The following is a 23072-nucleotide window of genomic DNA, read 5'->3' on the forward strand; positions in this document are numbered from 1 at the left end:
TAGCTCAACTAGTACCAACCTAGTCTCAGCATTATGCAAACTCTCTACTCCTGTATATTTCCTTCCCTCCCCCTGTATATTGTTAGTTTCTGTGATTACATCTGTATTTATTGTAGGCCCATTAACATAGATTTAAAATGTTATTTTACACATTTGTCTGTCATATAGTGGTGGAGGGGGAAAGGGAAAGCAGTTACAAATCAGAAGTACAGTAATACAGGATTTCATATTTACCTATGCAATTACCTTCACTAGTGTTGTTTATGTCTTCTTATGGCTTCAAGTTACTGTCTAGTGTCCTTTTATTTCAACTTGAAGGACTCCCTTTAGCATCTCTTGTAGGGAAGTCTTCTGGTAGTGAACTCTCTCAGCATTTTCTTACCTGTCAATGTTTTAATTTTTCCTTCGTTACCGAAAAATAATTTTGTTGGATATATAATTCTTGGCTGTCTGTTTATTCCCTTTAAGGACGTTAAATATGCCATCCCACTGTCTTCCGGCTTCCGTGGTTTCTGGTGAGAAATCCACTGTTAATCTTATTTGGGGATCCCTAGTATGTGACAAGTTGTTTCTTTCTCACTGCTTTTAAAATTCTGTCTTTGGATTTGACAATTTCATTATAGTGTGTCTTGGTGGGGATCTCTTAGAGTCTATTCTGCTTGGAGTTTGTTAAGCTTCCTGGATGTGTGCGCATATTTATGTCTTTCATCAGATTGGGGAAGTTTTTGGCTATAGTGTCTTCAAATACTTTCTTTGCCTTTTCTCTCTGTCTTGTCCCTCTGGGACTCCAATGATGTGTTTATGTTGGAATGCTTGCTGGTGTCCCACAGATGTCCCAGACTCTGTACATTTTTCTTCATTATTTTTTTCTTTCTGTTCTTCATACTAGATAATTTCAGTTGTCTTCAAGTTCACTGATCCAGTCTTCTGCCTTTTGAAATCTTTTGTTCAATCTGTCTAGTGAGTTTTTCATTTCAATTACTGTACTTTGTTACTCCAAAATTTCTGTTTATTCCTTTTTGAAATTTCTATATCTTTATTTTGTCCAGGCAATGTTTTCCTGAGTTCCTTTAGTTCTTTGTGTATGGATTTCTTTAACTCATTGAACATATTTAGGACAGTTGATTAAAGTCTTTGACTACTAGTTCCGCTAGTAGTCATATGACTACTATGAGCTTCCCAGGGATAGTTTCAGGCATTTTTCCCCCTGTGATTGGGCCATATGTTACTATTTCTGTGTGAGTTTCATATTTTCTTTGTTGAGAACTGGACAGAATGAATATTGTCTTGTTATAACTCTGGAAACCTATTCCTCCTACCATCCTGGGATTGCTTGGTTTCTGTTTTGTTTTTCTTTGTTTTTGTTGTTGAAGGCTAGAGCCATTGCTTTGTGACTTTTTCAAATTATTTTTCCTCTCAGTTGGTAAATGGAAAGAGGAAGGGGGGGGTGGGGCGGGAAAGGGACAATCTCTTTAAGATTTTCTCTGCTGCTTTTGCCTGAGGGGGCTTGGAATCATGGCCACACTCAAAGCTGGTTCCCCTGCAGTCTGAAGTAGCTGATCAAAAGCAGTGATCAGCAGTCAGACCAGACATCCCTGGATTTTGGAGGAGTAGGTACTTATAGATCACCCAGGTACCAGCAAGCTGTGCCAGGAGTCTTGGTTGCAGTCTCCACTTCTGCCTACCATGAGGCTGGTGGGTAGGGGATGGTAACTGCTGCAGGGAGGGTGAAATTCATTGACATTTATCCATGATTTACCAACCTCTTCCTCCAGTTCTTCCCTAGATGCTGCAAATGTTCCATTTAACTTCAGAGTTTCAAAAGAGTTGATTCAGACAGTTCCTGCTAGTTTAATATTTGTTTTGGTAGAAGGATTGATTCCTGGAGTTTCCCACTCTACCGTCTTCCCACAATTCTTTACCTTCTTTTAGATTTTGATGAGGTCTCTGGGATTTTCAACTGAACTAATTCAATTTGTCACTCTGGCTACCTCTGTCAATATTTAACTTACCTTAACTTATTTAACTCATAGTCTCCTAAGTGCCCAAAACAAAGTGGGTTGTGAAGGTTTCTGCCCACTGGACTGACTCATAAGCATTGGGAATATTAAAAGCCCAGGGATGTATGGGAATAATATGCTCAGGTGATGTTCAAACTATGTTATCAAATGATTCATGATGATTTTCTTAGACATAAGAAATAAAATTGGGGAAAATAGGGTAAGTTTTCTCACTTTGACGTATGTGGGTGTGTGTGATATAGATGATAAATGAGTGTGTCTGTTATCATGCTTGTGCTAAGTCGATACATTTTTCTAACCTAGAAGAATGCAAAAAGCCTTAGGTCCTTTCCCCCTCCCTGGATGCACTATTAACATGTGTACTGGTTTTCCATGCTACATAAACAAATTACCACAAATTTAGTGGCTTAAAATGACAGATATTTAGTATCTCATAGTTTTTGTAGTTCTGAAGTCCAGCTTTGGCTTGCTTGGACTTTGTGTGTTCAGGATCTTACAAGGCCAAAATCAAGGTGTTGGCTGGGCTGTGTTTTCATCTGGGAGGATTGATAAAGGAAAGATCTGCTTCTCAGCCCCCTTCAGGTTGTTGGCTGGACTCATTTCCTTCTAGCTGTATAAGTCATGGCAGAGTCTCCGTCGATACAAGTGACTGACCTCTAGGGCTTACCTTTAAAAGAGGGTCAGGCCTACTCAGGATTTATTTGTGTTTTGATTAACTTAAAGTCAACCTATTAGGGATTTTAATCACATCTGAAAAATCCCTCCCCCTTTGCCAAAACATACAATTACCATATAACATATTAATCACCAGAGTGACATCTTATTCCCTTTGCCCTTTTCTGTTGGTTAGAAGCAAGTCACCAGTTGTGCTATACTTGAGGGCAGGGGGATTATACAAGGGTAAGAATTATTAGGAGTAACTTCAGGATGTGTCTGTCACAGCATGCTATAGCTTAAGTGATTTGCCTGAACAGTTTTATTGAAAGAAAAGCATTTTAGTTTTTTTTCCCATTTGTATTTGGTGGTGGTAAAGATGAACTATAGTTTACAGAATAAATGTAAGCTGGTAGGCACAGTATGAGAAGTAAGGCCTTCTTTACCTCCAAGCCATTTCTGCAATCCACTGAACCAATTTGCAGCTGGCAAAGTGTCATGGTTCTGTGGGGAAGAGAGGGAATAAGGCTGCTTCTTCCAGCTCTGAGTTTTTCCTCCTGGGAATGGAAAGTTCATGGATAATTTTCCTTTTCCTCTTTCTGGCATCTGCGATTTTGGCACCATAACCTGAAAAATAATTAACAGCTGATGTGAATAGCAAAAAGAAAAATTAAGAAAGCACTTTATGACTAATCACTCTCTAGACAAATTGTTTTAATTTTTTTCCATTTAGTTGTTTGTTCTTTCCATTTTCGAGGGGGAAGGGGTTGGTCAGGAGATGGAATGAAAATGGAGGTAGAGAGTTCTTTACTTTTGTCCTTGGCTGGAATATGAAGAGAAGAGAAACAGTGAGAAATAGGCTACCAGTTATGCTAACTGTTAGACATGAAGGCACAAGGTCCTGCCTAGTTCTTTTGTGTGCCTATTTTGTCAGCTTAACCCAGGGCTGGGGTTTATGTTCTGCTATTTGTGTGATGGTGTGCCTGCCTCATGGTAAGCACGCTAAGTAGCTGTATAATGAAGGAAGGAAATGAATCTTCCCAGGTGGCAGAAGAATGAATGTGAGGAAGCAGAGATTTCAATGCCAGGAAAATGAGAATTTATAGAAACCTGGACATGGATTGGTAAAAGAGGTTACAAGATAGTAAGTGCTTAGGGCCCAGAAGAAGGAACAAGAGTAACTCTTGCTCCGAAAACTGATTAGGATCAGCAGAAAACCCCTGCGTTGTGCAGCTCTTTGCAGTTGGTGACTGTTTTATCACTTGGGCTCAACTTAATGGACTTGATGGGTAAACACAGTCTCTCAATACTGTGCCTGAACTTCACTGCCACCTGGTGAGCTCCACTTCAACCAACCAGTCCTGACCTGACAAGCCAAGGACTTATCACTTCTTATGGCACGCTGTGGCTTTTGCCTTAGAATCCCATCCTTGCCTCTGGTTTGAGAAACAGTTCTCACTGGGCTGCTCTCTTTTGTCTGTTCTTGCAGGGGAATAACTTTGTCTTGTCGTACACTAATTGTCTCTGAGGTAGTTTAACAGTTAGTGACCTCTCTGTAATGGACCAGGTTTTCCCTGCCTTGCTTGTCAGTTGACTTCACTTAACACTTGTGTCAGAGTTAGTTTTTTCTTTTATCGAATGGGAGAAGAAAAAAAGTTAGCAATAAAAAGAACTTGAAGCCTAGCTCCAAAGGAAGTTCTCCAAGGTCTCTGAGGAAGGAAATTTCTCTGGGAGGGCAGCTGTTGGGAATAAGGTTGGATCTTAATGCCTAGTTCTCTTCAGCTCCTTAGCTCCATGAAGGAGCTCAACTCTGGGTGGTCTTACCACATTTTGCCCAAATATTTCAGGCCCTTGTTTTCTTTTTATTGCTGGGCAGCAAAATTTTTCAAAAATTTTCTGTGGTGAATCTAGCTTTATTTACTAACCATGTTGCGTGGATTGGGGCTAAGTATAACTACTAGTTAATAGTAGTTGGCATACTAAGGCTTAGTCTTTATAATCATAGTACAGCTGTAATTATAGCTGATTTATTTGATCAACAGGGCCATTGTAAAATGGCCTGAGAAGAGATTATAGAGTAGTAGAAGGCTGAGACATAGTCCTGCCCTCGGTTTTCTGAAGTTTGACCTCATCAAAAAGAGTAATGTTGGTAGCAGAAGGGCAGAGCTCCAGTGAGATTGTCAGTGCAAGAAGCCTGGAAAGACCTTGGCAAGACTGTAGTCAGCACAGATTGGAATGTCTGCCTGCTCAGAAGTGTGAACCATACGGAGCATATCACACCTGGGCGACACAATCTGTACTAGCTGCCCACTGTTTCCAAAACAGTGATTTTTCTGCTTTAGGTGAATTATACATTTAATATGCTGATGTCTGTCTATTGGTAGTATAAAAAACAATAGCAAACATTTGGTCCTGGGGATAATCGACCTCTTAGGGATAGGTGTAGCAAACTCAGTTGTTTATGCTTTCAAGAGGAGAAAACAGGTACTCTTTCACTGACATTTTGGGGTTTGTAGATATTTCTTCCAGGAATCTGAGCAATCCGTTATATCTTCAGCCTTTACTAATGTCCCCTCATGCATCCAGATTTCTCATGCTTCTGCTTAGGTCTTACTGATTAAAAAGAATTTAGCACAGTGTCTAGCACTCAAGACTTGTTGGTTGGTATTTTTATAATAATTATTTCTTACAGGTTGGGTATAATAATGTTATGATGCTCCATTTCCAGTTCTTGCCCCTTTTTTCCTTTTGACTTTACATTGAGGCAATGGGCACAAATTATAAATCAGTCCATACTCTTTGGCATTTTGCCAAGAATGTTTATTTTAAAATGTTCACTTCTCTATTTTTTTCTGTTTTCACACTCTTGTTTCTTCAACTTTGTCCATGTTGTTTCGTTCTCCTCAGTGAAGTTTTACCATTCTGAAGGTGTTTTCTTTGAGTTTGTGAGTGTGATGTTGGCAGCGATGGTAGGGTGAGTGGGTGAGAGGTAGGAAGGTGGTAGGGGGGTGGTTCCTAAGGAATATGCTGTAAACTTCTGAAATAGGGTCTTGGAGAGCTCTTATCTCCCCAGCTGAGTCTGAAAACCCGAAAGTGTTACAAATAACCCAGAGAAAACAATTAACTAGGCAAACTCTAAGTACTTCTTCACAGAGAGATTAATTTATATACCTCCCACTACTTCTTTGTGTCAGTTTCTTCACTCACCTCTAACTGTTGATAGGAGAACTCAGAGTCACTGGTAATATTAAACCTTGTTAATATCACAGGAGGAGGGGAGGGTGGATACCACTAAGTAAGGAGAAGTTTGAGGTAATAAATGACGACAGAAGGATATCACCAAGTAAAGTTTTAGTGATTTTCTCTAACCTGTGCTCACTTTAATTGGATAATTACAAGTTAGCTTGGGGCATGTCATAAATGTAAAAGATTATGATTATGTTAATAGTGACTGCTGGATAGTTTAACAATAATCCCTATTAAACTCTCTTGAATTTTAATCTGTGTGTATTTTGGTTTATCATTTAAGATTATAGCTGGACAACTTATTTTTCTTGTAAGAGCTTCAGTTAACAGTAAGGCGGGGTTGGCACAAATTAAAGACAGAAGTGCTGCTGCTCTAGTTAGTATTATCACCTGGTCTGAAATTTGGCGTCTTCACAGCTTTGAATCTGTTTATCACAGAGTCTGGGACCAGCCACAGATGAGTATGGCACATGACAGAATTGGACTTTAATTTCATTTTAATTAATCGATTGATGAATACCCTGGAGCCCTATTATTATTTCAGCAGACTCTAATATTTGGATGGTGGTACTGGATCCCATGAAGCCTGGTGGTCCTTTTGAAGTGGTGGCAGAACAGACCATTGGGAGGATAAACCACACCTTGAACATTCAGAATGTCTTATTTGGAGATGTCTGGCTTTGCAGTGGGCAGAGTAACATGCAGATGACTGTTTCACAGGTAATTTACAGAGTCACAGCAATAAGAAATAGTGTTGATGATAATGAAGAAGAGAAACAAGGAGGGAGGGTAAGGAGAAGAAGGTAGGTTACTACTTACTGAATTCTTATCGGGAGTCAAGATCTCTTCTCTAAGTGCTTTGTATGAGTTAATTAATTTGATTTGACAAACTTGTAAGGTAAGTACTGTGTTACTCACTTCTCACAGATGAGGAAACTGGTACCCCGAGAGGAAATTATCTGTTTAACGTCACACAGTGAATAGTGGAGCCAGGATTTGAACTGGCCATGTGATCTGGAGCCTGTGTTCCTAACCAGGGCTGCTGCTCACTGCTTCCCGCCTTACTCACCTAAAGGCAGAAGCTTGAGAGTATCTGGAGGCAATGAAGGTTTCATATCCGATTGAAGACAAAGTAGATTATTCTTCTTGATTAGTCTTGAAAGATCACCTTCTGGAACAAGCCTAGGGAATCAAAACAGATTTTTGTTTCAATGCTCAGCAACTAACATACTCTATGAGATTTGTTGGCATGGAGATTAAAAAAAATTGAGACTAAGTGTTGGCTTTGTCTTTTACTATTTGTATGCTTTGGAGCAAATCACTTGGTATATCTAAGGCTTAGTCTTTATAACCATACTAGAACAGTGATGATAGCTGACCTATTTAATCAACAGGGCCATTGTAAAATTAAATTATGTGGTTTGTCTCTGAAAGTGCCTTATAAATTGAAAAGTGCTCCCTAAATATGTCATTATTTTTTCAACCTTTTATTATGAAAAATTTCAAACACGCAAGAAAGTCAAGAAACTTAAACAGTGAACACCTATACAGCAGTCACCTAGACTGACCATTTTAAATATTTTGCTATATTTGGTTTATATATTTTTTGTGTGAACCATTTCAAAGTAACCTGCAGACATCTTGATATTTTAACTAGGCATCATCTATCAAATTCATATATACATATCTTATTATTTTTATTTACTTTTTCTTCTTTACATTTTGTTTTAGTTTGCCAGGCTGCTGTAACAAAATACCACAAACTTTTTTGGCTCAATCAACTGAAATTTATTTATTGCCTCATGTTCTAGAGGCTAGGAGTCCAATGTCAAGGTGTAGGCGAGGCCATGTTTCCTCTGAAGTCTATAGGGTATTGGTGGCTTGCCGGTAGTCTATGATATAACTCAATTTCTGCCTACATGGCTGCCCCCACCCCACTTTGTATCAGTTTTCTGCCTCATTGGCTAGGTTTATTCTCCGTATAAAGACACTACTTATATTGTTTTTGGGCCCATTCTGATCCAGTTTGACCTCATCTATCTATCTTCCTTTCTTCCTTGTTTCCCTCCCTCTCTCCCTCTCTCCTTCCTTTCTTCACATTTGCACACATTTTGGCTTCATCTTAACTAATGACATCTTCAGAGATCGTATTTCCAAATAAGTTCACATTCACAGGACCAGGGGTTAAACCTTGAACATGTGTTTTTGGGGGACGCAATTCAGCCTATGACACACAGAAGAAATAACGGGCCAGTAATGATTTTTTTTGTGCAACTTTTTCATAGCCTAAGATTTCTTTTGTTAGGGCCAATTTTCTTTTTATAATTCAGTCTTAGCCTTTGAGGGTTAATTGTTCTTGAATTTTGAGGCCTAGCATTTTTTTCTCCTTTATTATAAGTAGACCAGGGATACACTGGGCTCTATGTACCTCCTAGAGTGGCTGACAGTAAAGGTACTGAGCAGGCTCCAAAAGAGGAATGGGGCATTTATAGTGTGTGGGAGATCAAATGGGGCAGAAATGGAGAATGCTGATTTGCAGGCATGTTGGTCAGTAATGTACTTCCGTGGATGCTACTAGAGAATAGGGCCCCGCTGATTGACTGTGAGAGAGGGTTCTTAGGTAGATCAGAATAGAAAGATCTTTGAAAAAGTTATCAAGGGAAGCAAACTTTAAAAAAATTTATTTATTAATTAAAAAAAATTAAGAACGAACAAATAAAAATATTAACATATCATTCCATTCTACATATATAATCAGTAATTCTCAATATCATCACATAGTTGCGTATTCATCATTTCTTAGAACATTTGCATCAATTCAGAAAAAAATAAAAAGACAACTGAAAAAGAAATAAAATAATAACAGAAAAAAAAGATTATAAATACCATACCCCTTACCCTTTGCTTTCATTTATCACTAGCATTTCAAACTAAATTTATTTTAACATTTGTTCCCCCTATTACTTATTTTTATTCCATATGTTCTACTCGTCTGTTGACATGGTAGATAAAAGGAGCATCTTTGACATGGTAGATAAAAGGAGCATCAGACACAAGGTTTTCACAATCACACAGCCACATTGTAAAAGCTATATCATTATTCAATCGTCATCAAGAAACATGGCTACTGGAACACAGCTCTACATTTTCAGGCAGTTCCCTCCAGCCTCGCCATTCCATCTTGGATAACAAGGTGATATCTACTTAATGCATAAGAATAACCTCCAGGATAACCTGTCGACTCTGTTTGGAATCTCTCAGCCATTGATACTTTGTCTCATTTCACTCTTGCCCGTTTTGGTTGAGAAGGTTTTCTCAATCCCTTGATGCCCTGTCTCAGCTCATTCTAGAGTTTTTCTCAGTCTCTTGATGCTGAGTCTCAGCTCATTCCAGGATTTCTGTCCCATGTTGCCAGGAAGGTCCACACCCCTGGGAGTCATGTCCCACATAGACAGGGGGAAGGTGGTGAGTTTGCTTGTTGTGTTGGCTGGAGAGAGAGGCCATATCTGAGCAACAAAAGAGGCTCTGTTGGGGGTGACTCTTAGGCCTAAATTTTAAGTAGACTTGACCTATCCTTTCCAGGGTTAAGTTTCATATGAACAAATCCCAAGACTGGGGGATCAGCCTATAGCTTTGGTTGTCCACGCTGCTTGTGAGAATATCAAGAATTCAACCTGAGGAAGTTGAATTTCTCCCCATTCTCACCATTCTCCGAAGGGGACTTGGAAGCAAACTTTTTAATAGTTTGTTTTGAATTCTAGCAAGGAAACAATGGTAGAATGAAAACCCTGGTGCTTTATGTCCTTAGCACTCAAAGTTCTTTCTGGGATCAATTTTGCTTTCTAGTTAAAAAAACCTCCAACGTTTAGAATAAGAGGGGAGACCAATTCTGGGTAGGCTTTGGGCTTCAGAATTTTCATTACTTCATTTGTTTAGTGTAAATGTTCTGATTTAAAAATAAAAGTAGGAAAGACTGTTTTTGCCTCATTTAAATTAGGATCAGGGACCACAGACATATTGAAAATATATAAGCTGAAAATGCTGTCGAAAGATTATTGAATATTTGTTACTCAGTATTAGGTCTTATTTAGTATGAGTTAAACTATTTGGCACCCTTGAGATTGGGATTGATCTTCTTTACTTAGCTGTATTTTCTGGTTTTTCTATAATGAGAGTGTAATATCTGTATAATTTTCAAAAGAAGGGTATAAAACAAAAAATTGATATTGGCTTAACCAAATTTGTTAAGTGTCTATCAAGGTTCAGCTTACAATAGAGAGATACATTATATAAATGAGTTTTAGGAATAAATTCCCTAATTTTAGTAAATGATTGGCATGACTATGTTCTATACATTTTGATTTGTTTCTTTTAATAGATTAAGAACATGGAATGATTATTGCTTTTTCTAGCCCTTTCTCCAAAACGCGGTTTCTTCTGAAGAGGATTTTAATTTTCCTGCCTTTCTTTTCAATTTTTTTTAGGGGGGTGGGATGCGCGGTTCAGGAATCAAACTGGTTTTCCCACATGAAAGGCAAGCATATGCACCCTTCCTGCCTTTTTTTTATTATCTCTTTCTCTACCTCTCAAATTGAAAAGTCTCTACAACTAGGCTATGACCTCAAGCCATTTCTTCTTTGGAAAATGTATAACGTGGAATTCTTTCACATACTTTGAGATTTTTGTTTTGCTTTTATAGCTTCTACCCCTCACAGTTTCTTTTTCTTTTAATCTATTATTAAATAATGCTATTAAAAACGTCCTATTCTGGATCTACCTCTTTAATTTCGTCATTAGATTTCTAATTCACAATCAAAATAAAAGTACAAAAACTAGTATTTTATTTATTGCTTGCTTCCTGCCTTATTTAAATATATAGAAGTTTTTTTAATTTAAATGTTTATTACGCTGAACCTTAACCGGGCTCTCTTTTAGTGTAAGTGAATGGGAGCAAAACTGAAATTGTACCTCTTGATAGAATACCTGGTTTTGTATAGAAATGGAATTGCTGTTAACGTACTAAGGAAAACAGTACTTTCCTAATGCTTTAATTGCAGTTTCCTGTTTGCGTAGAATGGCTGGGACCAGATCTTTTTGTATCTATATAGTCACGTTCTCAGCAGCAGTTTGAGTCAGGCAATCCTCTCCCATTTTGTTTGAAGTTAAATCAGAGTTTGATTAAGAGTAAATACATTCTTTCTGCCTAGACTTTACTCTTCAACATCTTCTGTATTATGCTAAGGCTGCAAGCTCTGAGATATAGTGAAATAGAAAAAAAGTGTTAATTTTCAATTTTTTTGTTTTATATCAGTCACTTACTTTGCAAAACAACATTTTTGGTGCTGAAAGTACGAAAGGCCAAGTTTTTAGTCTTTTAACAGTCTGTAGAACTTTATTTCTTTTTAGCAAAAGGATGTGCTACACGAGTCTCCCTTTATACCTTTTTCTCCTTTCCCCTGCAGCCCCCCACCCTCCCTTCTGTGTGCACACACACACATACAGGATCTGTCTCTTTCTCTTTCCCACCCTCCCTCCAAATGAGGAGGTAAGGTTCCTACTATAACCTTCCACTCTTCACATTCAAATGAAGGAAATGGCAGATTGTATGCCCATCTTGTTGTTAGGGTAAAGTGGAATTTTAAAATTGAGTGTTATTTATAACAGTGAGTGAGAGGTTTATAAATGGAGAGAAGTCTAAATGTTCATCTGTTGCCTTCTAAGTCAGGGTAGGTCTTAAGACTTGGATATTTCCAGTTAGGTTCAAAAAAAGATGACCAATGTCAGACAGAAAACCCATTTTTTAATATCTTGGCAATCCCTACATTCCTACTTTACAAATGGAAAAATGAAAATCCAGAAGGAAAGGGCTGGTATCAATTTACAATAAAAAATTCACAGGAGTTATGATGGCTGGTTTATTTACAGTTACTAACTCAACTTTATGACTGCTATCTTATATTGTAGAAGATAAAACAATGTACAGAATCCAAGTTATTTTAAGTAATTAAGTTTACCTATGTCCTTCAACAAAAACACACACTCACACACCCATGCCTTGCTCCTCCATGCAGACCCCATGCCAAAATTCCCTAAGGAAACAGATATTTGACATTGCTTCATTAATTCAAGAATGTGGTATAAAGGTTACAAAATGAACACAGGCCAGCAGCTGCTTTGATGGTGAGTAGGTTCCCATCCCTAGAGAGGCAGTGGTGCTCTCTCTCAGCCACTGCCGTGTTAATAACTTCAAATACCTTGGTATTCATTTACATCCTCATTTAAATACTTGGTAGAAAAATAATTACACTGAGATGTTTGATGAGATGAAATCTGATCTCAGCAGATGGAGCAGGCTTCCCCTTTCATCAGCTGGGAAACCAAGTGTCATTTAAATGAAAATCTTCCTGAAATCTCTTTATTCCTAAATTTGCTGCCAATATCCCTGAGGAAGTGCTTCCATCAAAAGGACCTAGTGATCATGGGAGAGGAGACCAATTTCAGAAGTAATTGTCATCAGTACAGCAAGAATTCTCCCCCATGCCCATTTTTTTTTTTTAACACTTCCTGTGACTTTCAAGGTTTGGCCTGGAATATTACACACATGAAAGTTTGGCAGTGGACGTTTTCCCAGCCAATGCTTTGGACCGAGTTCCATGTAGTGGTAGCAGTACAGGAGAATGCCAGATGCTCTGACTCTCTTGGCCTTGCTGTACTCCGCAATGTTAACATCGGGTCTAAAAGACAAGTGGCAGCTCCCGCAGCCAGCCGCTCCAAGCTGCCATCTCATGGCTATGAGGCACTTGAGTTCCAAGTCACGGCGGAAGCTTGTGTGGGTGGAGAGAATGAAAGCAGTTTCATCCACTGTTTCCATGGAAGCAATTTACGATCCTCAGTGCAGAACTGAATTTCAAGGGATGTGACTTTTTACAGGTACTTGCTGCTGACAAACAATTTCTCTGCCAGAATATATCACGAGTTCATTATCCTGTCCTTACTCTTTAATGTTTATTGTACTTGTGCTAGGTTACCTGAACAAACCAATCTGGATTGCCTCTGGAATTTTCCCGAGTCCATAAGCGATCTCTCTCCTGTTAGTGGGAAGACCAACGACCCTCGGACAGGCCAGAGAATTGCTGCCACCTAGGGAGCATTTCAGGCTGTGACTCCCATTGTGACCAAGAGAGCCATTTCTTTTGCATCTGACTGTGGTCATATTGGCGGTAGCGGGCTTAGTGGCAGGTCAAAAGGCAATTCAAGGGGGCAGCACATTTCATTGAAATACTCTGTGGGAGTCCCCTGATTGCTCTATCATTTTGCTTCCATTGTGGGCTGGAGGGCCAACTGTATTCTCTGTGGTGGGTGGGAGGGAAGGCGAGCCAGCTGCACACTCTGTGGCTGGCGGCCAATGGAAAGTATCCCATCCTCCTATGCTTATCACTATGCCAGCCCTGGCTCAGCTGGAGCTCTTGTTCCCTGAGGCAAGCGGTAACTGGGCTTCCTGAAGCTCCTGTTAGCCTTTTGTTTTGGGAGAAGCTGGACTAGTCCAAGAGGGGTGGAGAAGAGGACTCGTGGAAAAACAAACATACAAATAAAAAAAGCAGAACAATACACTCAGGATGCATTCTTTATAAAGTAAAAGAAGAATATAATTTAAAAATCAGGACTAAGGGGAATAGTGTTTATAAGTTCTTAGGAAAATGATACTTCATAGGTCTAATAAAAAAAAAACCATTCTGTATGGCATGCACATTTTTATCCAGGAAAACTCTAATCCATTCCTGAAGTTTCATAAAGTGATTTGGGAAAATGTGATGTTTCTTTGGCTGGACGCTGTTCTTTCTCTGTTTTCTTTGGGACTGTTCCAAGCAGCCATACTAAACACCACTTTTCTTTTCTTTACTATAATTTTTTTTTTTTTGAAAAAAACATTTTTAATTGACACTTCACAACATTTAAAACATAGTACAATTAGTTTTGTTTTAGTGAAAGATGACCCACTTACTAATGTTCCAAAAATATTTTTGTGTACCAAGTTCATATACACAAGCATGGTGAAAATTGTAAGAGATTATTGTGTGAGTGTATATATGAAGGTTGTAATTTTTTAATTAAGCATCCTGTGATATATAAATTTAGCAAGAACAAGAGAATATGAGGTTCACTTTTTTTAACAGTACTACTTGAATACATATTAAATATTACTATATATCAAATCTGTAAGAACCACAGTTTAATATACTCCTGTTGGTAACCACTTTTTCACTTTAAAGACAAGAAGAAAATCAAAATTTCTGAACTTATAATCTTAAACTTGAAGAATAAAAAGATGGCTGAAATTTAAAAGACTATCAATAAAACAAATGTTCTCATGAGTATTAATGGATGATACTGAAATAAAGTATAAACACCTTATTTTATTCTTAATTTGAAGTTGCCAGTGAAATCAATTACAAATATTTATTCTAAAGATGCTACTTGATTTCAGGCTGCACTTTCAAATACTGGTAATGACTATTCAAAATTAAATTTATGAAATACCTAGAAAATGGGTTTACTCAAAACCTGCAGGCAGATTTATAATATTCATTTGCAATGGTTTTTCAAAGACTTAGAAGGCCACTATAAACTAGCTTTAAAATCATCTTCCTTTAGTGTTTTCAATTGTCACATAGCCATAAACCAAACAATGAAATAATTTCAAACGTTCACTGATAATATTTAGGCAGAAATTTTTATGTGTCAGTACTTTTAATGTTGTGTACATCAAATTATAGTAGAAAGACAACTATAAACAAGATGCAGTCACTATTTTCATTAACAGAACAACCGCATTACAGTAAACCAAGTTTATATTCAACCATCAGGTGTGGTTCTCCCATTACTTCACTTTGTGATGGATCGTTAAGAATATCTTCAAATCCAATAGTCTCATCATTACCCCTCAAAATATCCAGTGAAAAGTTTGAGCTCGGAAGAAGTGGAAGCCTCTGAGCCTGCTGCACTGCTTTGAATTCCATCTGCAATTTTAATGGAGCAAATAGACCCTGGATGTTTCTCAGTGTGGAAAAGTTCATTTTATCTTGGTTGAGCTGGAAATTCTTTTCTGATAATTCAAGAGGATGACTGGGCAAAAGTTCATTTTTCACACAAGGAAATCCTTTCCGAAGAAGATCTTGACTTTCAAAAGGGCCACTTGCTGAAAGTTCAGTAAATGGAATACTGTCCTTTAGCTGAGATCCAAGTCCTCTGGCATTCATCTTTAGCCTGCTGTCCACACCGCCTCTCGGCCCCGTTACCGTCAGCCGGCCCCTCTTTACTATAATTTTTATTTTGAAATTGTTTGAGTCACAAGAATTTGCAAATGAGTACAGAGAGTTCCCTGGTACCCTTCATCCACTTCTCATAAAGATAATATCTTGCATAACCGAAGTACATTGACAAAACCAGGAAATTGACATTGGTACAATGTTATTAACAGAGGTACAGACCTCATTTGGATTTCACCAGTTTTTACAACAACCATTAATTTTTAAAAAATATTTTATTGAGAAATACATTCTATACAAGGTGTATAATCAGTGGCTCACAATATCGTCACATAGTTGTGTATTCATCACCATGATAATTTTTTAGAACATTCGCATCACCCCAGAAAAAGAAATAAAAAGAAAAAAAAAAACTCATATATACCATACACCTTACCTCTCCCTCTCATTGATCACCAGTATTTTTATCTACCCAATTTATTTTACTCCTTATCCCCCCTGTTATTTATTTTTTATCCAATTTTTTTACTCATCTGTTCATACCTGGATAAAAGGAGCATCAGACATAAGGTTTTCACAATCACAGAGTCACAGTGTAAAAGTTATGTCTTTATACAATTGTCTTCAAGAGTCAAGGCTATTGGAACACCGATCAACAGTTTCGTGTACTTTCTTTCAGCTACTCCAATATACCATAAACTAAAAAGGGATATCAATATAATGCATAAGAATATCCTCCAGGATAGCCTCTTGACTGTGTTTGAAATCTCTCAGCCACTGAAACTTTATTTTGTCTCATTTCTGTCTTCCCATTTTTGGTCAAAGAGGTTTCTCAATCTCTTGATGCCGGGTCCTGGCTCATCCCGGGATTTCTGTCCCACGATGCCAGGGAGATTTACTCCCCTGGGAGTTATGTCCCATGTGGGGTGGGGGTGGGGGGGAAGGCAGTGCATTCACTTGGTATGTTGGCTTAGAGAGAGAGAGGCCACTTCTGAGTAACAAAAAAGGTTCTCCGGGGGTGACTTTTAGGCCTAATTTTAAGTAGGCTTAGCCTATCTCTTTGCAGGAATAACTTTCATAGGGGTGAACCCTAAGATCAAGGGCTCAGCCTGTTGATTTGGTGTCCTCACTGCTTGGAAGAACATTAGTAATTCTCCAAATGGGAAAGTTGAATATTTCCTCCTTTCTCTCCCCTCAAAGGAACTTTGCAAATACTTTTCTATTTGCTGCCCAAATTACTCTGGGATTTATCAGGGCATCACACTAACCTGGGGAAACCAACAAAATCTCACACCTTATTCAAGATTCCGTGTACTTATGATGTTCAACTAAACTGACCGTACAAGTTAAATTAGGAAATGCACTACCCAAAATATAAATTTTGCATCATAAACATCTCTCCCTTTAGTCTTACATAGAAGTTAAAGTTTTAAAATATGGACGATATCATCCTTTATCCTGTATTCTGATGTACCTTAGTCCTATCCAGATCAGCTTCATTCATACCTCTACTCGATGACTGATCTCCTTTTCAAGTTTTTAAACAGTTCATTTATGGGGTACTGCTGACTTCCATAGCTTCAGAGCTCTAACTCTGAGTCTAAGGTGTCACATAAATACTTGAACAAACACTACTTTTTAAGTCTCCATGCTTTTTTTTTGGTGAGGTATAGGGACTGAGATGTGGTAATTAGTTTCAGGTATCAACTTGGCTAGGTGAAGGTGTCTAGTTCTTTTGCTGTGGACATGAGCCAATGGCATGTGAACCTCATCTATTGCTGATTACATCAGCATTTGGCTAAGAGGCATGCCTGCTGCAATGAATGATGTTTGACTTAACTGGCTGGTGCTTAAATGAGAGAGCTCACTGTAGCACAGCCCAAGCAGCTCAGCATACCTCATCCTGGCACTTGCAGTTCAGTCCAGGCCTTTGGAGATGCAGAAAGGAATCACCCCGGGGAAAGTTGTTGGAACCCAGAGTCTTGGAGAGAAGGCCAGCAGAGATTGCCCTGTGCCTTCCCATGTAAAAAAGAACCTCAGTTGAAAGTTAGCTGCCTTTCCTCTGAAGAACTATATGTTAACTAAATAAATCCCCTTTTATTGAAAGCCAGTCCGTCTCTGGTGTGTTGCATCCCGGCAGCCAGCAAACTAGAACATGAGATGAGAATATAAACGTTTTGAGACTGATTTCAATATGTTCCAGTAATTCAACAATCATTTCTAGGTGTGTCTTTTGAATACAGTTCTCTTGTGTGGCATTGACTACACAGTAGTCTACCCCCCTCTCCCCATGGCCTCTTTGGCTCTACAAGGCCTCTCTAAGCACCCTTCTTTAAAGAAGTTGATTTCTGTGGCTTTATGCTGTCAGATTCTTTTTTTGAGTACTCTACTTGCAAGATATTGAAGTGGCCTAATTGATAGTCAGTTTTGTTTAGCCTAAATCACCCCATTGTCTAATACTAACATTCTCTTTAAGATCCCAGGTCTTGTTATATTCCTGTCCTGTTTGGGGAAATGATGCACTATGGACTCTGTTGGTCAAGATATATTCATATTGGATCAAGGTGATTTGGTCCAGCTTGTTGTTGTTATTGATTTTTCATTTGATTTTGGAATAGCGAGGGCTCAGAAGGAGGCCAGAGGGGTGGTGTTACATACTAAGAGGAGGCTGTTGGTTACCCACTAGGTTATGTAACAAATGAAGTCCTTTTTCTCTTCTAGATATTTAATGCTACCAGTGAGATGTCCAACACTGCTGCCTATCAGTCTGTTCGTATCCTTTCAGTTTCCCTCATTCAGGCACAGAAGGAGCTGGAGGATCTTCCTGGGGTTGATCTGCCATGGTCTAAGCCTACCGCAAGTAAGTGACAGCTTAAAAGTGTGCCATCTTTGTTAATGGAGAAGTCTGGGTAATGGATGGTGGTGATGGTAACACAACATTGTGAATGTAATTAACAAAACTGAATTATATTTTTGAATGTGGTTAAAAGGGGAAATTTTAGGTTGTATATATGACCCTACAAAAAAAAAAAAAAAGTCAGTGAATACTGAGTAAAACCATGGATTATAGTTAATAGTATGATTATAAAAATGTTCTTTCATGAATTGTAACAAATGTACCTCACTAGCGTAAGGTCACGGTACTCCAGAGAAACAGAACGAATAAGGAGATATGTGTAAATATGAGAGTTATAAAGGTGTCTCATGCACCTGTGGGAATGGAAGAGTCCCAAATCCATAGGGCAAGCTGGCAGCTCTGATGAAGGGTCTTGACAGACTCCACAGGAGAGCTTGCTGGCTAAAGAAACGTGAACAAAATCTCTCGTCTTCTTTAATAGGATTGGATTATTTCATTTGCAGGAGGCATGCCCTTAATTGATTGCAGATGTAATCAGCCACAGCTGCAATCAATTGACTGATGATTTAATAAAGCAACCTTCCAATTTATCAACCAGCCACAAAATACTTTGCATCAACAGTGAGGCCAGTACTTCCCTGACCAAACAACTGGGCAGATCACCCGGCCAAGTTGACACCAGGACCTAACCATCACAGTCCACCCCTTGTCAACTTGGCAGTTATACACATCATCTTGAAACAAGCTTATTTTCCAAATAGAAAATAATGACAGACATATGTTTCACCTAAACAGTACTCAACTGTCCTGCTTACAACAGGAAATGCACGACATCTCTCCAGAATAGGGTGCAAGTCCTTAGGAAACATTCACTCTTAAATTTCATATCCTATAACTTAAATACTGTAACACGAACAATACAACTTATGTGATAAGAGGAAAACAAGATATTTCTTATGTACAAATACAAACATACTCGTATCAAAACAGGGAGGAGATATTCATACCATCACAGTCCTTGTTTCTGTAACTGGTCACATGGCCGCAGTTCATATTTATCACTACCTTCTTCTAATACCCATTCCATGTTTCTTTTGCCCTCAACAGACAATTCAGCTGGCTGTGGTTCTTTGCCAGGTGGGGTGACCCAAACCTTCCTTCTTGAAGTTTCTGGGCTGTTGGTAGTCCTGCCTGGATTAGATTGTTGCAGTTTTCCATTGACTTTAGTCACAGGGCACGGTAGTACTAAGAGATACCCTAGAGGATCTCCTACATTCCAGGAAAACTCTTCCTTACCTCCATTGTGTAGTTGCAGTCCTATTTCCCCTTGATAGGCAGGATCAATCAGCCCAGACAGAATGGTAATCCGTTTCATGCCTGCTGATTCAGTGGCATGAGAAGCCCAAAGTGGCCTAGGTGGCAGTCTTAACTTCTAGTTTGATGGAATTATTATTGTATCTCCTGGTAAGAGCACTCCTTCTTTTGGAACCAAGACCTGTAGACCAGCAGAGCTTAAGGTTTTAGAGACAGGAAGCAAAAATTTTCCTAGTGGATCACTAGGGGTGATAGTGAGTGGTGTGGCTCCCATTTCCACTCCTTGATTCCTGGACCCATGAATCCTGGGTATGGGAGAAACAGCACCATACAGTGGATGCTGATTCAGAGCATACACACCTTCCTGGAGAACATTACCTCAGCTCTACAAGGTATTGCCACCTGGTTGGGACCATAACTGAGTCTTCAAAAGGCCATTCTACTGTTCTGTCAACCAAGCTGCCTCTCGATGATGGGGAACATGGTAAGACCAGAGAATTCCATGAGCATGTGCCCATTCCCATGCTTCATTTGCTGTGAAGTGGGTTCCTTGACCAATAGCAGTGCTGTAATACCATGACAGTGGATAAGGCATTCTATAAGGCCACGTGTGGTACTTTTTGTGGAAGCATTACGTGCAGGGAAGGCAAAACCATATCTGGAGAATGTGTCTATTCCAGTTAGAACAAATCACTGCCCCTTCCATGATGGAAGGGGTCCAATGTAATCAACCAGCCACCAGGTATTAGGCTGATCACCTTGGGGAATGGTGCCATATCGGGGGCTGAGTGTGGGTCTATGCTGCTGGTAGATTGGGCACTCAGCAGTGGCCATAGCCAGGTAGGCCTTGGTGAATAGAAGTCCGTGTTGCTGAGCCCATGCATAACCTCCATCAGTATCACTGTGGCCACTTTGTTCACGAGCCCATTGGGCAATGGCAGGAGTGGCTGAAGAAGGAGAATAACTTGTATCCACAGGACAGGTCATCTTATCCACTTGATTATTAAAACTTTAATCTGCTGAAGTCACCCTCTAGTAAGCATTCACATGAGACACAAATACCTTCATGTTTTTTGCCTACTTAGAAAGGTCAATCCACCCCAGACCTCTTTGTCACCAGTCTTCCAGTCATGCTACTTCTGAGTCCCTGACCATCCAAACAAACCATGAGCAATAGCCTATGAGTCAGTAAACGCATCTCTGGCCAGTTCTCCTTCTAAGCAAAATGAACAACCAGGTATACTGCTCAAAGTTCTGCCCGCTGGGAGGACTTCCCCTCACCACTGTCCTTTAAGGACATCCCAGAAAGGGTTGCAGTGCTGCAGCTGTCCACTTCTGGGTGGTCCCTGCCTATCAGTGTGGAGCCATCTGTAAACCAGGCCCAAGCTTTCTCTTCCTCAGACAACTGACTGTAAGGAATTCCCCAGGAGGTCACAGCTCTGGTCTGGGAAAGAACAGGCAGGAGAGGGGACCATGGGCATTTGGGCCACTTCCTCATGTAACTTACTTTTGCCTTCAGGACTTGCTCGAGCCCTGTCTCTTATATACCATTTCCATTTTATGACGAAGTGCTGCTGTGCATGCCCAACTTTATGGCTTGATGGGTCAGACAGCACCCAGCGTGTGCTAGGCAGCTCAGGTCTTGTGGTAACTTAGTGGCCCATGATTAAACACTCAGTCTCTACTAAGGTTCAATAGCAGGTAAAAGCTGTTTCTCAACAGAAGAATAGTTATCTGCAGTGGATGGTAAGGCTTTGCTCCAAAATCCTAAGGGCTTGCATTGTGATTCTCCTATAGGGGTCTGCCAAAGGCTCCAGACAGCATCCCTATTTGCTACTGACACTTCCAGCACCATTGGATTTGCTGGATCATTTGGCCCAAAAGGCAGAGCAGCTTGCACAGCAGCCTGTACCTGTCGCAGAGCCTTCGTTTGTTCTGGTCCCCATTCAGAACTAGCAGCTCTTCTGGTCACTCGGTAAATGGGTCACAAAATACCTTGTAGCAGTGGTCAGGTCAGTGCTTGCCTTACCAGACAACTGGGCACATCACCTGGCCAAGTTGACAGCAGAACTTAACCATCACAGGTGGTATATGAGAACCTTGCATTTTATGCATGATTTTTTCATAAGCCTACTTCTCTAATAAAATATAACAAAAAAGTGCCATCTTTATATAATGGGTCAGTGCCCTAAGTGAAGCATATAGTCCTAAATTTGGTTCTTATCTGTCTCTCTATTATTACTTAACAGTTCTTTCATTCATTTCTTAGTGCCTTTCCATCCCATTCCTGGATGTGACCATTTCATACGGTCTCTTTGCAACTATCCCCTTGCCATGAACAGATGACTTTTCCTTTAACTTCACTGAAAGCATTGAGGTCATTTAGCATAGTCTATGGCAGCTTCTCTCTCCATCTTTTGTTTTCACTGCCTTTCCCTGCATTTATTCCTTCAACCTTTGTATTCTGGCTTCTGCTTCTACCTCAACAGTTTGTTCACTTCAAGACTTACTAATATTCTTCATTAGTACACTAATTCTATACACTGGATATCTTTGTTAGTTTTCAAGAATCTCCACCTCTCTGGAGCATTCGCTACTGTTATCCATCCCCTTTGTTTGAAACTGCACATTCTTCCTAGCTTCAATGGTACCTTCTTTTCACAGTTTTCTTCCTCTGACTTCTCCCTCCCTGATTCTTTGCTCTCTTCAATCCTCTCCTCCAAATTTGGACCCTTAGGATCTTTCTAGGCCCTTTTCTTTTTGTCTGTATATGCTTTACCTTGGTGATCTCAGTTGCTCCTGCATTTTCAAATATTCATTCATTCAGCAAATACTGAGTATTGACTGTGTGGTAGGCACTGGGATGTCTCAATGAGGAAAACAGGTAAGACCACCTGACCTCATAGAGCTCACATTCTAGAATGGGGGAGTACAGAAAATGAATACCAAAATTAGTAAATTATATATAACATATCTGACGCTCTCCAGTTTCACACTATCTTAACTCTCCCTATAAGAACTCAGGAACTGAATAGGTTCAGATCAGTTTTTGGATGAATCCTTTACTGTAGGAACTCTCATCACTTGTTATCTAAAACTCAGGAATCAATTAGATTTGGATAATGCAATATAGCAGATTTGCTATCTGAGCTTCCTTTCCAAGAGGATGTCTCAGAGACAAATAGGTTTGGATATGAGGGATAGGTTATATGGTAATGTGTGCTAATGAGACAAAAATAATAAGTGGAATACATCTGGGAAGGGGAATTAGGAGTTTTGGGGTTGGGATTTGCAATTTAAAAGGACTAGGGAAATCCCACTGAGGAGGTGCCATTTCAGTAACAACCTGGAAGAGGTGCAGCAGTGCAGTTATCTGGGAAAGTGCATTCCTCACTGTTTCAAGGCAGGAGTGTGCCTAAAACATTTGAGGAAAAACAAGGAGGCTAGTGAGGTAAACAGAGAGGTAATGGGGGTGTGCCAGATAGTATAGGGATTTGACTTTTATTCTAAGTAAGATGGGAGCCATTGAAGGTCATTAGATAGAGAAGTGACAATGTTTTAAAAGGATCACATTCTCTCCTGCAATGTGAACTGAAGGGGACAGGGTGGTAGTGGTTTGGACCGGGTGACAGCAGAGGAGTTTGTAACAATGAACTGGACTCTGCATTCATTTTGAAGGTAGAACTAACATGGCCTCATAGGCTCTCAATCTTA

General features: G+C 39.5%; 2 protein-coding genes and 1 pseudogene across 9 annotated transcripts in view; 1 reads left to right on the top strand and 2 right to left on the bottom strand.

Moving 5' to 3' along the window:
• Positions 1 to 23072, top strand: part of SIAE (sialic acid acetylesterase) — a 138784-nt gene that overhangs the window by 8525 nt on the left and 107187 nt on the right. For 6 of the 7 annotated variants that reach the window (XM_077112583.1, XM_077112585.1, XM_077112588.1 and 3 more), the window contains 2 exons: positions 6466 to 6641; positions 17909 to 18047. In XM_077112583.1, coding sequence (XP_076968698.1) covers positions 6466 to 6641; positions 17909 to 18047 — 315 coding nt within the window. The remainder of the gene's footprint in view (positions 1 to 6465; positions 6642 to 17908; positions 18048 to 23072) is intronic. The other variant, XM_077112582.1, reaches the window with a different exon arrangement.
• On the bottom strand, positions 2991 to 22263 carry LOC143644080 (uncharacterized). Of its 2 annotated transcripts, none has more exons than XR_013156499.1 (3): positions 22138 to 22263; positions 6991 to 7103; positions 2991 to 3302 (listed from the first exon to the last, which is right to left on the bottom strand). XR_013156499.1 is itself a non-coding variant. In XM_077112598.1 (3 exons), exons 1-3 carry the CDS (start codon positions 13132 to 13134, stop codon positions 3172 to 3174), a joined length of 429 nt encoding a protein of 142 aa, XP_076968713.1. In that variant the 5' UTR covers positions 13135 to 13293; the 3' UTR covers positions 2991 to 3171. The 2 variants fall into 2 exon arrangements, 1 of the variants encoding a protein (XP_076968713.1); XM_077112598.1 differs by lacking the exon at positions 22138 to 22263 and adding an exon at positions 12950 to 13293.
• On the bottom strand, positions 14637 to 15250 carry LOC143644081 (proteasome maturation protein pseudogene; annotated as a pseudogene).

The sequence above is a fragment of the Tamandua tetradactyla genome, chromosome 8 (assembly GCF_023851605.1).
Source record: "Tamandua tetradactyla isolate mTamTet1 chromosome 8, mTamTet1.pri, whole genome shotgun sequence".
NCBI classification, from domain to species: Eukaryota; Metazoa; Chordata; class Mammalia; order Pilosa; family Myrmecophagidae; genus Tamandua; species Tamandua tetradactyla.

Excerpts from the sequence above, each read along its gene's own strand:
- LOC143644080 (XM_077112598.1), bottom strand. The coding sequence starts at position 13,134 with ATGACCACAGTCAGATGCAAAAGAAATGGCTCTCTTGGTCACAATGGG. Across the intron at positions 7,104-12,949 it reads ATCCAGATTGGTTTGTTCAG|GCTTGTTCCAGAAGGTGATC; the intron begins GTAACCTAGCAC and ends TTGATTCCCTAG. Across the intron at positions 3,303-6,990 it reads TCTCAAGCTTCTGCCTTTAG|GTTATGGTGCCAAAATCGCA; the intron begins GTGAGTAAGGCG and ends ATTATTTTTCAG.